Below are 20,875 nucleotides of genomic sequence, written 5' to 3'. Positions count from 1 at the left end.
CAAGCCAGAAGGGGAGGAAGCAGAATGCTCCTCTTCTGATTCATCAGAGCATAGATATACCCTTGGTACAACCGGAACTTGGGTAGATTTTCTATCTCACATTTTTAAATCACCAACCCAGTGGGTGCCTGAACACAATGTGGGTACTTAGTAAATATCTGCTGAATTGATGTCATATCTATATTGGTATAACTTGCTTTTCCTGGGTTTTAAAGCCTGGATTACTAGGTTATGTATTTAACTGAAAAACAGTGTATCTCTACTATAAACATAGGATTATAATGAAGTAAACAGAATGTTCTGAGTAGTACTTACTCAGTTTACTGTACAGCTTCCTTGTTTTTCTCTTTATATTTATATTCCCTAATTGGAACTAGGTTAAACTGAAGGAAGATATGCAGGACAGGGTAAGGACTGGGTAAAGAAAACAAAGTATGTCTAGAGATGACTTTGTTATTGAAAACTTAAACTTCAGTTATTAATATGAAAGATGATTGGGAAGTAGTGAGCAAAGTTGAGGCATCCCTAATTCATAATCCAAATAGATCTCTTTAGGGTATTCTTGTTAAAAGTTACTGACATATTCCTTTGGTGTTTTTTTTTTTAACTTGGAAATAGAACAGTAACTGGTTCAAAAAAGAAATTCTAGCTGGACACTAGTAGTTCACACCTGTCATCCCTAGCTACACAGGAGGCTGAGATCTGAGGATCATGATTTGAAGCCAGCCTGGACAAGAAAGTCTCTGAGCCTCTTATCTCCAATGGACGACTCAGAAAAAGCTGCAAGTGGAACTGTGGCTCAAGCGGTAGAGTTCTACCCATGAGCCAAAGAAGCTCAGGGACAGCACACGGTCCCTGAGTTCAAGTCCCAGTACCGACAGACACCACAGGACACACAGACACAGACAGACAGAGCTTGGGAGTGGGGAGAGGGGCATCCAGGTGGCGGCAGGCAGCACCCGCCGCGCGCTGTGCTCCGCAGGCGGCCGCCAGGAGGCGCCCGGGAGCCGCCGCGGTTGCCCGGGAGACGGGGCGCGCGAGTGGGCGGCGCGGCGCGGAGCGGGGCGGTGCGGCGCGGAGCCCGGCGGCGCGGCGCCCCGTCGCGGCCGGAGCTGAGCGGACCCGGAGTTGGGGTCGGGGAGGGGGAGTTGGGCTGCGCGGAGGCGCAGGGCGGCCGAGGCGCGGCTCGGGGCGGCCGGCGGCGGTGCGGCGGCGGCGGCACAGCCCGTGGCGCTCCCGCGCGTCCCGAGGTCCGCGCTCGGCCGGCGGGTCCGGCCGGACCCTGCTGTCCGGGACAGCGCCTGGCCCCCGGCTGCGTCCCCGCGGCGGTGACCCGAAGCCCGGCGGGCGGCGGCGGGCGCGCTCCCTGCGGCCCCGGGATGACTTCTCGGGGTTGCCCTCTGGGCCCCCTGCTGCTGCTCTCGCTGCACGGTGAGTAGTGGCCGGGGACCCCCGCCCCGGTCCCCCCTTTACCCCGTGCACCCCGCCAGGGCCGGGGGGCTCCCGCGCCCACCTGCGGCCCCGGCCCCCGCCCGCCGCGCAGGTAACCGGACGCGCGGCTCCTTCCCACCGCTCCGTCCCGGGCCCGCGCGCGCGGGGGATCGGGTTGGGGGGGGGGTCCCCCGGGATAACGAACTCCCAGATTTTTACCGGTCCCGTCACAAGCCCGGCTTGGAGTTGCTTTCCCTCACTTCCTGGCGCCAGGGAAACTTTACCTGGCATCTTTTACCCTCACCCCGCTGGAGGTCATGGTTGGAAAAGCTGGGATGGAGCTGGTCTGCGGAAGGGCGGGAGGTGTGGAGTCACAGCGGGGTTTTGCATGGGTTTTCCGGAGTGTCTGTGGCTCCGGAGATACCTGCAGGTAGGTCTCCGTTCAGGTTCAGGGCCTCGGTTGAACCGAGAAGGTGCCTTAGCCGATCCTGAACCCACTCAGCCGGCTTAGGTGGAGGGAAGGAGCGGGCGAAGGCTGGCCAGGCCCCTTGATGCCAGCTCCTGGTGACCTGCGATTGTAGGTAGGCAGCTGAAGAAGAAGTCACATCCATGGCCCCCCGGCGAGCGAACTGGTGGCTGCCGCCGACTCGTCTTGTCCTGGGACTGCTCTGAGCAGGCCGCGGTTTCTCTCTGCTCTTTCTTTCCAGTGTGAAATAAGACCATACATGTAACTGAAAGTATTGCCCTAAGAACAGATCCGATTGTTTTAAAGATCTGCGGTCAGATCTGTTTTTTTATGTCTTGTATGTCTTTTATGTTCGGTAACACACGCTGCTCTCTTTCCGTGTATGGTTCACCTTTGCATTAGGAGGAGGTACTTTTACAGAGTTGAACTAATTCGCAGAATCATCTTTACAAGCTCCTCTGATTTTTTCTGCGTTAAGCAGAACTGTTCTTAAAGCAATGTTAAAATGCTTTTTTTTTAAAAAAAAATTTCCAAGGACTTAACAGTCTTTGTGATAACTTATTCTGTAGAGCCTATTTTCAATCTCCAAAATGTGTTCATTTGTCCAGCAAATATTTTCAAGTGACCGTCTTGTGCGTTGGGTGTGGAGTGGGGAAGGTAGCCGCAAGTTATAAAGGTGCAGGGAAAAAAAGTCTATAAGCATGCATAATTTATGGTGTAAGATATATGTGTATATACACTTGTATGTGTATATATATATTATACAAGGTGCTGTTGTAATAGTTAAGATTTCAGGGGAAAGGTGACTTTTGATCTAGACTTTGAGTTGGCTAGATGAGAGTGGCTGGGCTTTAGAATCCCAGGAAACAGGAGCCTGAAGGAAGGAAGAATGTGAAGGGAAAAGTGCAGGGACATATTCTCTCATTTTCTTTTATTCTCTCTCTCTCTTTCTTTCTTTTTCTTTCTTTTGATGAGTACTGGGGCTTGAACTCAAGGCCTGGGCACTGTTTCTTAGCTTTTTTGCCCAAGGATTGAACCCTTAACCACCTAGGCCACAGCTCCACTTCTGGCCATTTGGTGGTTGATAAGAGTTTCACGACTCTTTTTTTCCCAGCCTGGCTTCACACCATGATCCTCAGTTCTCAGCATCCTGAGTAGCTAGGAATAAAGGTGTGAGCCACCTGAGCCAGCTAGGGGCTTCCTTCCTTCCTTCCTTCCCTTCTTTCCTTCCTTTCTTTCTTTCTTTCTTTCTTTCTTTCTTTCTTTCTTTCTTTCTTTCTTTCTTTCTTTCTTTCTTTCTTTCTTTCTTTCTTTCTTTCTTTCTTTTCTTTCTTTCTTTTTCTTTCTTTCTTGTCCGTCGTGGGGCTTGAACTCTGGGCCTGGGCACTGTCCCTCATCTCTTCAGCTCAAGGTGAGCACTGTACCTCTTGAGCCACAGCGCCACTTCCGGTTTCCTAGTGGTTTATTGGAGACAAGAGTCTCAACGGACTTTCCTGCCTGGGCTGGCTTTGAACCATGATCCTCAGATCTCAGCCTCCTGAGTAGCTAGGATTACAGGTGGGAGCCACCGGCGCCCGGCAGGGCATATTCTTGAAAGGGTGAGCCTCCAACTGCTGGAGCCGAGGTTTACAGGGAGAAAAGGCAGGACAAGGGGCTTAGGGCAAGCTAGTACACAGTTTTGAATGCTGGGTTCAAGTTTTATTTAGAGTGCCCTGGGAAAGACTCCAGTGTTGGCTTTCCACATGATGGGAGGGAAAAAGGATGAACTTCCTGCGTGCCTGCCTGTGACCGAGTGTCTGTCTCCAGGAGGATCCTGGGCGCTGACTGCCCTGAGTTCTTGAACCAGGCAACATTAAAACTGGTTTGATTGAACTGCTATGCAGGTCTCAGAATTCCACTGCAAAGAGGGGCACAGGGAGCAGGTAGCAGTGACAGGAAGAAAGCACCAAGGGTGAAACAGAGCCCATGAAGTAAAACACAAAATGCATGGCAAAAAATTTCATTTATTTTTGTTAAACCTCTGTGGAGTAACTTTTAAGGGAATTTAATGGAAGAGTTCACTTCAGTGTAGTGCTACAATGAGTAAGAAATATCTAAAATATTTCTTCTAGTTGTGATTCTTTGAAACAGGTAATTTTACACAATTTTTTTTGTGTGTATGTGCAGATACTGGGACTTGAACTCAAGGTCTTAACTACACAACTACACCCCCCCTATCCTCCCCGCTTACTTGCTAGTGAATGGCACTTTGTGACTTGAGCTGTATCTTGAATCCAATTTTTTTTTCTTTTAGTAATCCTATTGAGAATAAAATTCAGGGCCTCATGCTTGCTAGGTAGGTGCCCTGTACCCCGACTCATGCCTTCAGGTCCCTGAATCTCTTAAATCTTCACATTATGAAAAAAAATGTATTGTCAAGTTATATTTCTCCACTCTAAATTTAATTAGGTGACCATTTTGGAAGCAAAAAAATGTGGTTTGACTCACAAGAAAGGTGACGACTCTACGAGAATTTTAGAGAAGTTGAATTTATTCAACATCTGTTTAGGAAGCAATTTAAATACTAAACCACTCAGTTCTTTAAGAATATTAAGCTTAGAACTGTTGTCAGGCCCAGAGTAACAACGTGACGGTAACGATAACTTGTTTTGGCTCCTCTTCCCCCTCCGCTCCGGGGAACAGTAAGTGGCACACTTTCCAATGCGTCCTCACACTTGGATAGTGGAAAACATCTATAATGAAATTCTCATTTGAATCTTCGTACTTACACCATGTGATCTGGTGTCAAGCAAGGTGGTGTGGGGTGTGCAGGGTTCTTCCGTGGCAGTGGGTGTTGCAACAAATGGAACCCACGCTGCAACGCTTGCAGAGCTGGACGAAGTTGGGCAATGTATTACCTCCCATGGAAAGTCTCACGTGTGACGAATTCATATAGAACAAAGGCCCATTTGATGTCACCTGGATTGAGAGCAACAGCATATCTATGCCTAGAAGCATTCTCTGGCCTTTGGAAATAGGATTGCCAGACTTCTGGCTTCTCACTTGTGGTAGCACTTCACCTCACCTTCTGCTTTATTTGAGGAGATTGACAGGCACTTGACCTTCACCTCACCATCTGGGTGATGGGGAAATCCTCTCTGGATCATACTTTTGCGAGTCACTGGTTTCATTTAGAGCGGTTGTCAGTTCCTGGGTGGCGTTCAACAGCCATCTGACTTGGTCTTATTAAGCCTATGTTACTAAATCTCCTGTGAAAATTTTAGGTCTGTTGATTCCCTTTGTACTTGACTTCTGTGTCTAAGGAGGCTCCAGGGGTGGTTTGCATTTGTAATCTGTTTTATGTTGTAGACCTGTGAAATTGGAGAGAGAAAACATGTTTTCTAATTTGCAAATGATAGATTTAGTTTATCCAGGTCCTTATTAGGTACTATATAGGTTCTAAGTGGTACAGCTCTGGCCCATTCACCCACTATAGGAAGAATTCTATTTAACCAATATCACTAAAAATATCACATTTATAAAACAGAAGTGTACACTAAAATATAGAAAAGACTATTCCATAGAGACTTTTGAAGATGTTTCTTACTGGTTTGTCTACATTTAACTTTTAAACTTTTTGAATCTTCAGAGAAAGATAAACATATTATTCAGGACATACTAAGAAAAGCATTGGTAAACAAGTTTACATCCTACAAGCACTGAGTTCAGGAAAACCTTGTACTACATGGGTTCTTTGGGAGAATTTTCAGAGGATTAAGGTTAACTGTGATCATGACTCACAGCAGGTGAAGATTTCGGGTTAGGGTGGTTAAAGTGTAGTAGGCCTGTGGGACTATCTGTGCTGCCTCTATTCATTGAATGCCACTGATAGGTAATAACACAATGTGATGCTTGTGAAGTCAGGGGGCCACTTCTAGGCCAGCCTTAAATGACCCATTAGTCCAATATTGAGAAGAAATTTAAATTTGACCAAAGTCTGCTGATGACCACAGCAGTGGAAACACAACAAGATCCTCATTTAGAGAACCTTTCTCCCCTTTTGCCCAACACCCACTGTTCCCAAGGACTTTTTATCTCCTGCATTCTCATTGAGTCTAACCTTCCTCTTGTCTTGTTTAGAGGATGTCATGTTCTTTTGCTGGTAGTAGTAGATTTGTGGAAGCTAAGAGATGTAGCCATTCCAAGTCACCCTATCTACTTCAGGTTGAGATTAAGAAACAACAGTAACAGCCACTAACAACCCGTAGCCAAGCAGGCAGACCAGACATCTTCCTGGAAGCTGGCATGCTGAGGAATGGGGAATGTGGGCATCGCGATGCAGTATATTTCCTCTCATTCCATGAAGTCACTTATGTATGCATATGTTTCTTACTTGTGAACAAATGTTTTAGTGATATGGTCGGTACATTGGTGCATGTGCCTGAGAAGAACATTGCTTTTCTTTTTAAAAGAAAAATATACTTTTTTTGTTGTAATTTTCTTTAGGAATTGGAATGACTTTGTTAGCTACAACTGCATTGAACTTTGTAATAATATTTTGTGTGAAAGAAGTGGTAGACATCCAATCTCAGTTTTTTTAAAATTCCGTATGTCATTTGGAATTCCATTTGAAATTATAACACAGACTTTTGAAAATTGATTCTTGGCTTACCTGTTTTTGAAAACTTTGAAGCCATCCATTTTGAAAAAAAATAATTTCCCTAAGGAATTCTGAATGTTTTGCTCTACACAGGAAAAAAAACCCAAAAAACAGTCTCACACTTACAGCAGTTTGTTGTAAGTTTCCCATTTCCAAGTCTGGGATGTTCTTGGTCTCAGAACCATTCTTCCAAGAATAGAGAGCATTGTTTAAAGGGCTGAGAAACCTTTCTCTCCAAAAGGCTATTTAGATATTTAAAACGTTCACAGGCTATACACAGTTACCAATGCAAACAGACAGCTATGTGCATCCAATAAGAAGTATATGAAGCATTTAATGGCCTTTCCTGCCCTGGTAATGTAACACTCTCACTCCACACACATCATTTTGGGGGATGTTCTTTTAGAAAGATGAGTATTAACAAGTCAGCCCCCTGTGGGGGTGGGCATCATACCCTCTTCCTGATAGGGAAAGGTCGCTGTTTTTCCCTTCCATTCCCTTCCTTTCTCCCGAAGCCTGTTTAAGCCCATTCATAGTTTATGCCAGCGTGATTCATACTCTAATGGACCATCATCTCAGTCGGCAGTATTGTTTATGTTCCCATAAAATGTCAGAAGTCAATTGCCACTCATAACAGATTCCTCAGCCATGTGCTAGAGCTGCTTAAGTAACAGCAAACATCAAACATGGATCAGGATGCTAATTCTTTGTTTCTTTGGACCAAGTTCATCATTGTCAGTTACACAACTTCTGTCAGCTCCCATGGGTCATGCACCTTTGCCAGAACACAGAGCACATGGCAGGAGAAGAACCTGCAGTGGCTGTAAGCATCATTTCTTGTGATGTTAACATATTCACACTATGCTAGCATTTTTGGCTTTTGTTGTTTAAGAAAGTTTGAAGTCTAGTCCATTTATGCGAATTGCCCATGTGTAAACACAGATGGCCATGTTAGCTTTTGTTGGCCAGGATAGCATTCAGAGCATGTGGAAAACACGATAGTAGTATATTGCCGAGATTCTCAAACTTCTGTCCTTAACTAGTATTGAGGACCATAGTCAACAGTTTAAAATAGGTAATAATCTTCTTTTAGTGGGCTGGGATTTTTAAAGATTTTTTTAAATTGTTAGTATAAAGGTGATGTAAAGAGGGGTTACAGTTACACAAGTCAGGTGAAGAGTACATTTAGACAATATCAACCCTTTCTTCACACTTCTCTCCAAATTTTTCCTCCCATCCCCACACACAAGTTGTACAGTTCATTTTCAACATAGTGTCCAGTGAGGACCACTGCTGCACCCTTTCTGTGCCTCTCCTTATACTTCCCAAGTCATATAAATGAACAAAACAAAAAGAGAAAGAAGTTTATTTCCATTTCCTGGAGCTTATTTCAATGAATATTCTTTTGTATGATCAGATGCACATAGGCATTTTGCCTTTCTGTTCTTTTCCTAAGAGTATCCTCCTCTAGTCTCACTGTTTATGAATGCCTAGAGACCTGCATAAGTTATTATGTTCTGTATTTTGGATCTTGGGGTGGTTTTTTTTTTTTTTTTGGGTCCGGTCATGGGGCCTGAACTCTGGGCCTGGGCGCTGTCCCTCAGCTCTTCAGCTCAAGGCTAGCGCTCTACCACTTGAGCCACAGCGCCACTTCCGGCTTTTTTCTTTTTGCTTATGTGGTGCTGACGAATCGAACCCAGGGCCTCATGCATGCAAGGCAAGCACTCTACCACTGAGCCACCTTCCCAGCCCCTCCATCTATATTTTTATTGTAAAAATGCTGTACAGAGGAGTTACAGTTACATGAGTAGGGTAATGAGTACATTTCCTGTTGAGCATTGTTACCCCCTCCTTTGTTTTTCCCCTACCATCCCTTCCCTTCCCACCTCCCTAACTCCTCCCCCTCCCCCAAATTGTAAAGTTCTTTTTCAACATAGTGTCTTGTACATCTCATTGTTACAATGGGTCAACCTGTATCCTTATTAAGCATTTTGTTATATTCCTTCCTCTCCCCAAATTATAAAAATGTATATACAAGATGCAGACACCAGAATCAGACACAGTGAAAACAGAGGTTATACTGTGGGGGAAGAACATACAAAACAGACAAAAGAATCACATAGTGCATTATAAGTATGTTAAAAGCAATAGCAAGCAAGAAAAAACCACTTGTGTCCTTGTCTTGGGGTTTATTTCATTTAACATCATATGGTCATATGTACATAGCTTTTGACCTTTTTTGCTTGTCCTAGACATGTACTAGTTATTGCAAGTAAGGGAAACCATGGGAAACTATGTTTCTTCGGGCCTGGTTTACTTTACTTAATATAATTTTTTCCAAGTCTTTCCATTTCCTAACAAATGGGGTAATGCCATTCTTTCTGATGGAGTCACAGAATTCATATACATACATACATACATATATATATATATATACACACATATATATATATATATATATATATCACATTTTCTTGATCCATTCATCATCTACTGAGGGTTGGTCCCATATCTTAGCTATGGTGAATAATGCTGCAATAAACATGGTTGTGCTGGTAGCTTTGGTATGATCTTGTTTGTGATCGTTTGGGTAAATGCCCAAAAGTGGGATTGCTGGGTCATAGGGGAGCTCTATGTGGAGTCTTTTGAGGAACCTCCATATTGCTTTTCAATGTGGTTGAACAAGGTTACACTCCCACCAACAATGCAGTAGGGTTCCCTTTTGGCCACATCCTCCCCAGTATCTGTTGTTATTAGAGTTCTTGATTATAACCATTCTAACTGGTGTGAGGTAGAATCTCAATGTTGTTTTGATTTGCGTTTCTTTTATGACTAGAGAAGATTAGCATTTCTTTATGTGCCTAATGTCCATTCTCATTTTCTCTTCAGAGAAGTCTCTCTTTAAGTCTTTAGCACACTTATTTATCAGGCAGTTGTTTCTTTGAGGATTTGTTGTTGGGGGATTTAATTTTTTGAGTTCTAAGTATATTTTAGATATGAGACCCTTGTCCGTTGTATGGATAGTGAAGATCTTCTTCCAATTCATGGGCTTTCTGTTAATCTTGCTAGCTATGTCCTTTGCCATGCAGAAGCTCTGCAATTTCATGCAATCCCATTTATCCAACCTTTCTTTGATTTGTTGTGTTTCTGGGTCTCTATTAAGAAAATTTTGGCCTGTGCTAAGGAGCCCTAGAGTTTCTCCTATTCTGTCCTGTAATGTTTTCAGAGTGTCTGCTTTTATTTTGAGGTCTTTGATCCACTTGAGTTGATTCTGGTGCAGGGTGATAAATATGGATCTAGCTTTAGTTTTCTACAAGTGTTTAACCAATTTTGCCAGCACCATTTACTGAAAAGGCTTTCTTCCATTCTATTTTTTTAGCTCCCTTGTCAAAGATTAGATGGCTATAGGTCTGTGGGTTCAGTTCTGGGTCTTCAGTCCTATTCCGTTAGTCCTCAGGTCTGTTTTTGTGCCAGTACCAAGCTGTTTTTCTTACTATGGCTTTGTAATGGAGTTTGAAATTTGGAATTGATATTCCTCCAGCACTGTTCTTTCTGGTAAGAATTGTTTTTGCTATTTGGGGTCTTTTATTTTATTTTATTTGAAATCCCTTTTACCTTATCCCTTGAGTGGATTCTTAGCTCATGTTTGTTTTTTGTAGTATTATACATTTGTTATTATAACTATTATGTAGATCTTATAAATGTAGATATATTACATAATGTACAAGTTACATTTATTAATAATTCCATCAATCTCATCAGAAGTCTTATTAATATATCTTGTCAGATATGTATTTTGCAAAATTTTAATATTTGCTCCAGTTTCATTCACTGGTAGCAAACAACTTGGCAGTGATAGTTTTACTTTGTTCAGTTTGGAGGGAGAATCTGCTGGATTCCTAAGTCGAGTAACTGGTATCTGTCATGATTTCCTTTTCAAGTCAGCATATTGATCTGTGATTCAGTTTGGATCTCATAGTGTAAGTAATTTGCTTCTCCTTGGGACAGCTCTTTGCTGATCTCACCCTCCTGAATGGATTATAGATACGACCAGTGGTGTCTAGCCCTTTACTTGCTTTCTATGGCATTTCTCTGCTTGTCTTTAATAATTATTTTTTGTGTGTGTGTGTTAAGACAGGCACATATAGTTAAATTTTATTTCTCCTAGGTTACATGATGAATACGAATGTTTTACTAGAACTATCATTGGTTAATGAGCAGCCAATGAACTTTATGAAGACTGAAATTAAATTTTTTTCATTATCTTTAAGTAGTTGTACAAGGAGTTTCATTCAACAGATCAGGTTCTAAATACAATGGATGATCGATTTCATCATTCTCATCTCCACATTCTTAATTTCATAGCATATGCATTGACTGTCATGATTGCATTCTCACCTGCTTCCTCTCTTCATTTATTTATCCTATTCTCCCTGACCCCATACCATACCTTTAAAGTAGTAGGAAAATTGTATTCATTTGCTGGACTGTAAGTTAGTTTTTCTAAGCAATTACATAGTTTGAATTCTCCTCTGCATGTACCAAGCTTCGGTTAATATATTTGTGTATATGTGCATACAACCCTGTATATGTTTACATATTCTTCTATAAATTAGATCTAGCTTCCACCTATGAGAAAAAACACACACCCTTTGTCTCTCTGGGCCTGACTTCACTTAACATAATTTTCTCCAGGTCCATCCATTTCTTTGCACATGTTTGTAATACCATTCTTCCTAATGGATGAGTAAAATTCTAGTCTGTATATATACTGCATTTTCTTAATCTGGTCATCCATTGAGAGGTATCTGGGCTGTTTCCATTACTTGGCTATGGTGAATAGTGCAAAAGCTGCAAATTGTTCTTTGGGAAGTAGCAGTTCTTAAAGAGGAATCTATGAGAGCAGTTAGGGCATATCCGAATCTGATTTTATGGCTTTGATAGGTTTTGTGTCATCAGTGGTCATTTCTAGATTATCTTTCTTATTTTCCTGAAAGAGCACATTATATACAAAGCCAGGCAGTCTCTGAGGTTGACAGAGTAGGTCATGTTGGGAGGACTAAAAGAATTATGTCTGAAACATACTGTCAAAAAAACCCCCCCAAAACGTACTGCCTATGATGTTAGTCCTGTTAAGCAGAATCTTACATCATTACAGTTCTTTTTGAACCATGTCACCTTGCTCTCTCTGTTTTTACCTCCCATCCTTACCCATAATATGTACAGCTCATTTTCCATATAGTGTTTGGTGAGAACCACACCCTCTGTTCCATCTTGTCTGTGCCCCCTTTACCCTCCCAAAGACAAACAAAATAGATCATATGTAGCTGAGTGTCAGTGGCTCATGCCTGAATCCTAGCTACTTCAAGAGGCTGAGATCTGAGGATCATGTTCAAAGCCAGTCTGGGCAGGAAAGTCCCTGAGACTCTTATCTCCAGTAAACCACCAGAAAGCCAGAAGTGGTGCTGTGGCTCAAGTAGTAGAGTGTTAGCCTTGAGCTGAAGAGCTGAGGGACAGCGGCCAGGCCCAGAGTTCAGGCTACAACTGACAAAAAAAATCATATGTTAGGTCACAAAGCAAATCTGTGCAAATTCAAAAATATTGAAATTATTTCTTGCACCCTGTCAGACTACAATGGAATAAATTAGAGCTCAACAGGAAAAGCCATCACAGAAAACTTTATAACTTATGGAAACTGAACAACACATTGCTGAATGATGAGTGAGTCATTGAGGAGATTAGAAGGGAAATTCAAATGTTTATGGAATAATAAAAATGAACACACAAAATACCAGCTCCTGTGGGACATAGCAAAGGCAGTACTCAGAGGAAAATTTATAGCTCTGAGTGCCTACATCAAGATATTGGAGAAAACTCAAATCAACACTTTAATGATGTACCTCAAGCTCCTTGAAAAATAGGAACAAACCAAACCCTAAACTAATAGATAGAAACAAATAATAAAAACTAAATCAGATAAAACAAATCAGAGAATAAAAAATACCATAGAAATAATTAACAAAACCGAGTTGGTTCTCTGAAAAAAATAAACAAAATTGACATTTAGCAAATTTGACAAAAATAAACAAAACACACCCAAATTAATAAAATTACAGACAAAAATGGAAACATCACAACAAGTATGCAAGATTCAGAATATTATTAGGGAATACTTTGCAAACCTTCATGCCAGCAAATTGGAGAATCTGTGAGAACTGAAAGCATTCCTAGAGAACATTGATATACCCAAACTGAACCAAGAAATTTAATCCAACTAAAGAGACCCATAACATTAATGAAATTAAATGACAATAAAGGACCTTCCATCCAAGAATAGCCTAGGACCAGATGGATTTATAGCCAAATTCCATAAAACCTTCAGTGGAGAACTCACTACCATACTCCTCAAATTCTTCAATAAAATTGAAAAGGAAAGATCACTACCAGTCTGATTCTATGAAGCCAGCATACCATTCACCACAAAACCAGATAGGACCCATCAAAGAAAGAACTATAGACCCATCTCTTTGATGAACATAGATGCAAAACGTCTCAAGAAAATTCTGGCCAGCTGAATTCAACAAATAACCAAAAAAAAAAAAATCATGCACTATGACCAAACAGGATTCATTCCAGGGGTACAAAGCTGGTTCAGTATTCACAAGGCAATTAATATAATTCAAAACATCAACAGAAGCAAGGATGATAAAAATCACGTGATCATCTCAATAGATGCAGAAAAAGCATTTGACAAGATTCAACACCCCTTTATGATCAAAGCTCTGGAGAAGCTTGGAATCCATAGAACATTTGTCAAAATAATAAAGGCTATATCTGACAAACCTACAGCTAGCATTATACTTAATGGTGAAAGTTAAAACCATTCCCTCTGAAATCAGAAACCAAAGATGTTCACTCTCTCCATGCCACTTCAACATAGTACTGGAATTCCTAGCAAGAGCAATAAGGCAAGAGAAAAACATAAAGGGAATCCAAATAGGGAAAGAAGAAGTAAAGCTATCTGCCTTTGCAGATGACACAATCCCATATTTAAAGAACCCCATAGATTCCTCACCCAAGCTACTTAAGTAGATCTGAAACTTTGGCACAATAGTAGGATATAAAGTTAACCTTCAAAAATAAGTAGCTTTTCTGTATGCCAATGATGAGAAGAGTAAGACTGAAACCAGGAAAACAATTCCATTTGCCAAAAAAAGCAAAAACAAAAACAACAACCTGGGAATTAACATAACCAAAGATGTTAAGGACTTCTATTGTCAAAACTTTAAAAATCTGAAGAAAGACATTGAAGCAGATTTAAGGAAATGGAAAGACCTCCGATGCTCCTGATAGAAAAAAATTAACATTGTAAGAATGGCAATACTTCCCAGAGCAATTCACAAATTCAATGCAATACCCATCAAAATCCCAACAACTTTCTTCAAAGAAGTAGAGAAAGCAATCTCAAAATTCATATGAAATCATAAAAGTCATAGAATAGCAAAGACAGTCCTTAGCAGGAAGAACAGGGCTGGAAGAATGTCAATACCAAAACTTCGAATTTATTACAAAGTCAGAGTAATTAAAACAGCTCGGTACTGGCACAAGAATTAGACCTGAAGACCAATGGAAAAGAATAGAAGATCCAGAAATAAGCCCACAAACATATAGGCACCTAATATTTGATAAGGGAGCCAAAAACACAGGTTGGAAGAAAGCCTCATTCAGTTCTTATTAATTTGTGACCTCATTGTCCTCAGGGTATATTGTGGTCACCCATTGGTCAACCTATTTAGCTAATTCCAGTCTTCATAGTTACACTACTTTGGACATATTAGTTGTGCCCGTGCCCTGTTCCCCAGTGGTTATTTTGAATCCAGAGGGTCGATACTCTAGTATCATTAGTGAGAAAGTGTGATGTTGTGAGCTGCAAGGAGCTGGACCAGTAAGGCCTCTTAGAGCCCTGTAATTCCATAATGTCCTTGATCTGATGAAGCCGCTCAGTAAATCTCTTCACAATTTCCATGACCCAGCCATCTGCCTGCATTAAAATAAATCAAATCTGCTTACTCCTTCAGTGCCTCACAAACATTCTATAAACTGATGATGATGAGGTCCATGCACACAAAAATAATTTGCCGTCTTCAGCACTTCTTCCTGAGTTCCCTGCGCAGACGCCAACACAGTGTAAGATGCACACCAGCCTTCTCTGCTGGGTGCAGAGGGCCCTGGAGCCTTCCTGTCCTGTGCATTGCATTTCCCAGCTGTGGCAAGTGAGCCAGGGCAATGTTCACAGGTTCATCTTTAACTCTGCAGAACCTTTGCCTGTCCCTCCTTCATGGATATGAATTAAGTGCACATGCACTCCTGGGATTTTTTAATATATGATCCCTCACATATGTGCTGCTATGAATTTACATATTTGGTTAGATTTTGCACGTGGCCCAATTTCTGAGATTGTCCAGATGAGGACCATCTTGGTTGACTGCACATGCTATATATGCTTGGGTCCATGCATGGCTCATTTGTAGTCAAATACTTATTTTTTTTTTTTTAATATTTGAAAACCATTGACTCTTTAAAACTTTTTCTTTCTTTTCTTTTTTCCTTTTTTTTTGCTGTTTCTAGAGCTTGAATTCAGGGTCTGGGTGCTGTCCCTGAACTTTTGTGCTCAAGCCTAGCACTCTACCACTTGAACAACAGCTCCACTTCCAGCTCTTTTGGTGATTAATTGAAGATAAGAGTCTCATGAACTCTCCTCCCCAGGCTGACTTTGAACTGTGATCCTTAGCTCTCAGACTCCTGAACAGCGAGGATTATAAGCATGAGCCACTGGTGTCTGGCTAAAACCTTTCTTCCCAGTGTTTGTCTTACTTTTCTTCCCATATCAGCTTCTTAATTTATGTCCTTATGTTTCTTCTAGTCCAGTTTAATAGCTGGACTTTCTCCTTTATTTTGATCTGTCCCTTCTTTCCAATTTGGTTTTCTGCCTGACAGTATTTTTATTACCTTTCTCTCTCTGTTAGTAGCAATGACAACAAACTCCTAGAGTCATAAAAGGTGGGATCCAAAACATTTTTTAGAGTACCATTAGGTGTCTTTATGACGTTCCACGATCCTCACGCAGATCCCACTGTCCTCTATGGATACTCTGTTCAGCTTTGTTGCTTTCCTTCCCTCAATTCCTCATACTCTAATCTTGGCATGGTAACACCTCCTCCTCCAGGCCCAGCCCACATCTGCTCTCTGAGGCTGCCTGACTGCACTGGAAGGGTATTTCCCTCCTGGAGTTCCCTAAGCATTTATAGGTTGTGACTTTTCTTTGGCACTCATTCCCAAACTCTGAGACTTCTCATCCCTCAGGATGAGCACTCTATGCTGTGCACTTGGTGGTCCTTAATTTATGGAGTAAATGGATAGATTTTAGAGCCTCACTTTTTAGCAGCTGTTGGTCTTGTATTAAGTAATAGACAACTGAGTTCTGTCATTTTACAGAGAGAATGTTTTTGTGTGCCCTGGGTCTTCCTGGAGCTTCCCCTACTTGCCAGTGCTGGGTCTGCTAGCAGGCTCACTGCTAGTTGATTGATACACAAGAATATTGTAGTTGGAAAAGTATGATATTGTTGTGATGGATTAGCTTCTGAGATACCTAGGAGATTGGGAAAACAGATCTCTGGGAAAACAGATGTCTGGGAGGTTTCCAGAGTGGATTCATTAAGGGGAGAAGATCTGGCCTGGGTGTAGGCTATACTGCCATTAGATGGTATAGCCCACCTTGTGTGAAGTTGTATTGCCAGTGCTAGGTACCCGCAGTCTACTGTGTGTCTCTTAGCCATTTTTATGGTCTCTCACCGTGGGTATGCATGCATATAGATATCTCTCCACCCTAATGGCTTTCTGGCTGCTTTGAGGTGAGCAGTTGCCCTCTGCCACACACCTGTTGTCCTGATTTTCTGCCTCGCTGTACGCACACAGCAGTGGAGCAGTCAGCAGAGTCTGACGCCAAACGAATCTTTCCTCCTTTTAAGTTATTCTCTTAGGTGTTCGTTACAGCAACAACCTGCCGACTAACATGATCGTTGATGGTGTCTGCATCTGTATGATATTAAGACAAAAGACAGTCATGTTTTAGTGGCTTCTGTTTTGGGGGAGGGCTGAGGTGTTCTTCTGTACTTCGTAGAATCTGGATTCAAAGATAGACAACTCATTTACTTGCCTGTCAGATTATGGAGCTTGGCAGCCATCAGGTACAGTTTCTTTCTGGGTGTCACACCCAGTGACAAAAATGGTTTCTCATTTGGGGGCAGGCAACAGCATTGCCCTGGTGGAACATTATTGCTCAGCACAAACCCTCAAATGTTGACACTGCATTTCTTGGCAGCGGTTTTAAGTTTTCAGAAGCTGTCAAGTGGCCAGCAGCCTCTTGTGCGGGGTTGCCCTGATTTTGTGGGTCCTCCTCAAGGTTGGCCCTGCCTGTCCTTTCAGCTCATTCTTTCAATTCACCATGCCCTTCACTCCTCAAGCTTTGTCTGCCTTCCCACACTTCCCCAGCATCCTCTGTGCAGCAGGTTGAGTCAGTGAATCTCTCTTAGAAGTTTCCTAAGAAACAGATTGCATGCATACCCTGTGACTAGGAAATTCTGTCAATACATTCTCCAGCAGAGGTTGGGACAAAAAAAGAGAACTTTGTGTGGGCATGAGGGCTGAGCCTCTTCTCTTCTGGTTTAGGATGCATGGCTGACAGTCTCCCTCATATGGCAAGATAGTTGTCTTAAAGTAGAAAGCCAGGGAGAGGCAAGGAACCTGAAAGTCTTGAGTATTGATCTGATCCCATCTCTGAGAATCGTGGCCAGGGTTATTTAAAGATGCTGTTTAAATGGTTGGATTAGCCTGAGATGACCAGATTAGACTGGATTTAGAAACCCCTCCTGACCACACCATCTAGCATGGGTTGAATTGTGGGAGGATGGAGTGCTTAGTGGTAGGAAGAGCACATCCATTCGAGGGAAAATAGACTGCACAGCTTTGCCTATGCCAATCTATTAACAAAGGAATGTAAATTTCTGCATGTTGTTTTTTTTCTCTAGATAGAACTGGATTTAGAGGTATGGCCAGTCCCACACAATCAGTCCTCCTTATCTGGCCAGATGCACCAAATCTTGAACTCTGTCTGTCCTAGTTTTTAAGCTGTTATACCAACATAGGAGCAAGTGTGTAAAGCAACTGTGTGGACCATACTAGGGAGCTTTATGGAATCTCAATAAGTGATCTTTTCTTTATGTGCTTGATCACTTGGAGTGCCTTTGAAAAATAGTGGGATTTGGCAGGCTTTTTCTGATACTGCGGTGCCCACAGTGAGCTGAATGTGGTTAAACAGCTTGGAACACTGGAGTTGAATAGGCTCTGGACACATGTGCCAAGAGGTCGCTTGCCAAGTCATCCTGCCTCCAGTGCCAGCTCTGAAAGCTTCAGTCCTGCTGCCGCCACCTCCATGCCCCTCCTACAGCTTCTGCTCGTGGTGTCCCAAGCTTCCAGTCTTGGTGTCAAGTTGTTGGGTGCCGACCACGTGCCACGAATTGCCTAGGCATTTCATGTGTGTTTATGCGTAAGTCCTTAAAATAAGCCTGTGAGATATGAGAACGTCAGTCCAAGTGAGGAAATTTTGGTGCACTTAATCGAATAGAATGAATTTCAGTACCTGAAATTAAGCTAATCTGTGAAGTGCCAGAATTGCGTCTGGCTTATGCATCAGTCAGCTTGGTTTGATTGTGTGTTGGGCTCCATTTTAGAGCCTTACTAGGAAAGAATAGAGGAAATACTTGTGGTATCTGTGACTGGCTTTGTCAAGACGTTTTGAGCCCTAAACATTGAAAAGCAAGCCACCTTAGGTCTGTGAAACATGGAACACTAAACTTCCCAGTGACAGTAAGTATAGAGCAGTTTTTTTCCCCCCTCAGAGGACTCCTTTCTCCTCCACCTGTGTTGCCACCTGGCTGATCATTACCTATCTGCATGGTATGCCTATTGGGTAATAACAGCATTGTCTGCGTGTTTAAGATTTTATTCATTTACACCAAATAAGAAGAAGTGCCAGAAGGTTTATGTCCAATTGAAAGGATGTTAAAAATGACTGTATCCATATGCTCTGGAGATTACTAGTATAGTAAGAAAGTTTTGTGCTTGGCAGGTGTGCTAGTTGTGTAAGATACTGAAGGTGACAGGGAAGAGTCTAGGCATTCTTCTTGCTTTCAGTAAATTTTTCAAGGAGAAGGGAGGAAACATTATGAATGTTTATTAGGCTCTAGGCTTGGAGCATGCATTATGCAATTAATTTTTAGATTATACTGGCCTAGTTCTGTTATTTTACTTCCTTCCTTCCTTCCCTCCCTGCCTTCCTCTCTCTCTCCCTCCTTCCCTCCCTCTGTCCCTCCTTTCCTTCCTTCCATCTTTTCTCTCTTTCTCTCTCGCTCTCTTTTTTTTTTGTGCTTGTCCTTGGGTTTGAACTTGGGTCTAAGCATTGTCCCTGAGCTTTTGTGCTCAAAGCTAGCACTCTGCCACTTAAGCCACAGCCCTGCTTCTAAGAAGCTTTTTGGTGTTTTATTGGAGATAAGAGTTTTATGGAGTCTCCTGCCTTGGCTGGCTTTGAACCATGACCCTCAGATCTCAGCTTCCTGAGTAGCTAAGGATTACAGTATGGGTTACTGACACCCAGCCACATGATTCATTTCTTGTAATTTTTAAACCCATTTTCCTGCTTGAAGAAACAGGACACATATTACTTCACCTTGAAATCTTCTTTACAATTATTTTGTTTCTGGACTTGGATAGGCTGTGTATAGTTAATGTCCAAGCTTCGATACCACTTTCAATGCAAAGTCTTCTCCATAGTTAGTTTTTTTCCTCTCCTTGCCCATATAATTGTTCCTACGTTAGTCCTTACTATGACTTATGTACTTATCTATTGTGTAGTTGGGAACAAGTGGGCACTACTAGAGCCTTACAAGGCCTGCATGCAATTTTGACTTGCTCAGCAGAGCCGTGAACACTGGGCTGGGCCAGAAGGCAGTTGGGATAGGGGCAGAGTGGTCACATGGAAAGGAGCATTGGTTGTCCTTACTGGGAAGTCATGTGAGTTAAATTTGAATGCCACAATTATTATTTTAGCTCTTTAAAAACTACCCCCTAATGGTGTCTCTTTTCTTTTGTTTCCTCAAAATTAATTATGTTTTGGTAGCCATGGCAACTCATTTGAAGCTCTATTAGCCGTGTGATCTGTTCACATTGAAGAGTTTGCCTCAGCATTCTAAACATTTTTCTCACATAGTCAATAATTCTGTTTTACACCGTTCTCTTCTTGCTGGTGAAATTTTCTGTTCCCTTTAGGTTCCTGAAGATGACTGAGAAAAAAAAAAAACTAATGAAACGAGCCACATCTCTATCAGTCAGTTTCTGCCATTTCTTGCTTGTATTGACTGACTTTTCAACAGTTCCTACTTTGAGACCCTTACATCCCTGGCATAGCCAGGCTTCTGGTTTCTGGTTTCTGTAGCTTCCTCACTGCAGGGCCAGTACATCCTCACTGTTGTGGCTCCCACCCCTCCCCCTCCTCCTCCTCTGGACCCTCTGCCTGTGGGACTAGTGTGCCTCTTGCCTGGCTCTGATATTCCCCTTACACTGTATTTGCAATTATTCTTCTGTGCCATTGCTTACCCGTCTCAAGCTTCCCAGCCCAGCTTTTCTGCCTGGTCTGTTAGAAGAGTTTTAAACCTGCACAACAGCTTACCAAGGTGCACTAGATGATGCTGTCTTTTCTTTTTTCCATCGCTCAGGCATTGTTAACCTTTAAGTCTTCTCTCTTGAGAGTGGGGCAGGTATTCTGCTCTGCTGCATATCTGGGTATGATGATAGGATGGATGGAAACCGTTTGGTGCATAGTAACCCAAGCATCTTGTGTGATGCTTCCTTTCCTGTGGCTCTTTCCTTTTGAGCTACTTTTCTTTCTTGTTGATATGTATTTACTAAATGTTTATTCAGTGCCCGTTTTCTGCTAGGCTCCGATAGGTACTGAGGATATATATCAGGGACAAAAACAACAGAAGTTGAAGTGGTAGAGGGCCAGCCTTGAGCAAAAAAAGTTAGGAGCTGGAGGTGCTGAGTGAGTTCAAACCCCAGTACTGGCATAAACACATAGAGACTAACAAAACAAAAACCACCACCACCAAACCTGCTTCCCCCCTCCCCAACAGCAAAACCCCAAATCTCAAACCCAAACAAAAGAACCTAGAAAACAGCTAACACCATCTAAGGCAGTAAACAAATGAGAGAGTACCAAAATGTCT

The 20,875-nt window shown here is 42.2% G+C and overlaps 1 protein-coding gene across 1 annotated transcript in view; it reads left to right on the top strand.

Annotated features, from left to right (window-relative positions):
* The first annotated feature begins 1,347 nt into the window (after positions 1 to 1,347).
* Igsf11 (immunoglobulin superfamily member 11) overlaps positions 1,348 to 20,875 on the top strand; it is a 118,579-nt gene continuing 99,051 nt past the window's right edge. The window contains exon 1 of the mRNA XM_042669430.1: positions 1,348 to 1,431. Within this exon, the coding sequence (XP_042525364.1) occupies positions 1,380 to 1,431 (52 nt within the window). The 5' untranslated portion in view covers positions 1,348 to 1,379. The remainder of the gene's footprint in view (positions 1,432 to 20,875) is intronic.

The sequence above is a fragment of the Dipodomys spectabilis genome, unplaced genomic scaffold (genome assembly GCF_019054845.1).
Source record: "Dipodomys spectabilis isolate Male_0828 unplaced genomic scaffold, ASM1905484v1 ptg000017l, whole genome shotgun sequence".
Taxonomy (NCBI): Eukaryota; Metazoa; Chordata; class Mammalia; order Rodentia; family Heteromyidae; genus Dipodomys; species Dipodomys spectabilis.
Note: the sequence above shows the minus strand (reverse complement) of the source record. Positions and strands in the feature narration are given on the sequence as shown.